Raw genomic sequence first — 1777 nt, 5'->3', positions numbered from 1 at the left:
TAAAGGTGAAGCTAGTTTGAATGACTTTGTATACTGCAGGGTAGCTTGTGGATTTACTCCAGGTGGAACTAAAGTCTGATTTAACTGTTGATTATATTTCACATCATTCAGGCATTAAATAAATGTCCTGGAGTAAAAGTACACCATTTACCTCTGAATTGTAGTAGAGTAGAAGTACAAAGTAGCATAAAGTAAAAGACAAGTATCTCAAAAGTACCTGAGTAAATGTACTAAGTTACTTCCCACCTCTGAACTGGATTCACTTTGACCAGTGTTTAATAAATAAAATACCAGAATACTAATTTGTCTTCTTAATGTTGAGTATTAAACCAGAGATGCCTGAGAAGGGAATGTAGTTTGATTGTAGTATCTACGTTTCTTTCACCGCTACATCCCTGTGTACAGTACATTGAAAGCATGTGTTTGTGCAGCTGTAATAAATCTGTTCACCTGTAATGAACGCAGAATTCTCCGCAGGCCCTCAAAGTCCTTGTCGGTCAGCGGCGTGAAGACCGTCATGGCGTCCTCTGTGGACTGACAATTCGGACACACGTACTGGTCGATGTGGTTGGCCTCGCTCTGCAGGATGCCCACGCAGCGACCGTGGTACCAGTTCTGACACCGGTCACACCCGATATAGAACCTGGGAAGGCAAGCAGTACTTTTACTTGTGATGTTTGCATTGTATTTGTAGTGTGATTTATAGAAATATACATTAGTATAGTAAAGATGATGGTAAGATGTAAAATTGACAAAACAGAGACTTGGAATGTGATTTTCCCCGAAGCAACAACATTGATCAAGTAAAGCAAAAACACATAACTGCTTTTCGCAATTCTTTGGTTGATTTCTGATCAGATTAACTTGTGACACAATTTAAGCGCTTAGTTACAGCTGGAAAACTCTTAGTAGATTATACACTTCCGAATATTGCTTCAAAACCATTTATTCCCGATTTTATGTAATCTAGAAGAGCTGAAGTTATCTCTTTCAAACGCAGGATATTTCTTTCTACTTATGCAGCACATAATCATCTACAAAACTCAACTTTTAACCACAGCTTGAAGTTAAAAATGTTGTGATTTATTTATTGTATATGATTTAAAAATAAATAATTATTCATAATAATGAGGATATTCGTTTTAAGTTTTTTTCTAAGCCTTACTTTTGATATTTAAAAAGATAATCAATTGAAGTGCTCACAGTATTAACCACTATTTGCTTGACTTGTCCTTTAAAAATATATATATTATATTTGTATGCCTCAACCCAATTTGGCATTTTAAGTCCCAACAGAAGCAGAGAGCTACGTAAACACACACACGGACACACACAGATGTACGAACACTCACTGGGACTCGTCGTAGGGCGTCTGACAGATGCAGTACAGCTCCTCCGTGCTGGTCTGCTGTCCCTGTTTGCACTCCACACAGATGTAGTCATCCATCTTCTTAGCCTCCTTCTCCGTGATGCCCACACACTCTCCATGATACCAGTTAGTACACAGGTCGCAACCAATGTAAAACCTGTAGAGAGAAAAGGATACAAAGATGTCAGAAATGTCTCTCAGTACGACAAACTATTTGAGTGTGTCAAAAATAGACCAAAAAAGTCGGTTGAAAATTAGGTTCCACATCTAAAGGATGGATTAGGCAAAATAGATAAGTAAAATAGTGATGCCTTTTTTTGTGTCATGTGTGTGAAGTTAGAAAAAAGAAAATGCTTATAGCAAAATGCAAGATACAAAAGTTTGCTGTATTTTTTTTTATTTTTTATG

The 1777-nt window shown here is 37.1% G+C and overlaps 1 protein-coding gene across 1 annotated transcript in view; it reads right to left on the bottom strand.

Annotated features, from left to right (window-relative positions):
• Positions 1-450: 450 nt before the first annotated feature.
• Positions 451-1777, bottom strand: part of bptf (bromodomain PHD finger transcription factor) — a gene marked incomplete at both ends in the record, with an annotated part of 24550 nt that continues 23223 nt past the window's right edge. The window contains 2 exons of the mRNA XM_010779196.1: positions 451-643; positions 1353-1526. Coding sequence (XP_010777498.1) covers positions 451-643; positions 1353-1526 — 367 coding nt within the window. The remainder of the gene's footprint in view (positions 644-1352; positions 1527-1777) is intronic.

The sequence above is a fragment of the Notothenia coriiceps genome, unplaced genomic scaffold, assembly GCF_000735185.1.
Source record: "Notothenia coriiceps isolate Sejong01 unplaced genomic scaffold, NC01 NC01_scaffold00019926, whole genome shotgun sequence".
NCBI lineage: Eukaryota > Metazoa > Chordata > Actinopteri > Perciformes > Nototheniidae > Notothenia > Notothenia coriiceps.
This window is presented reverse-complemented; position numbering and strand designations above follow the sequence as displayed.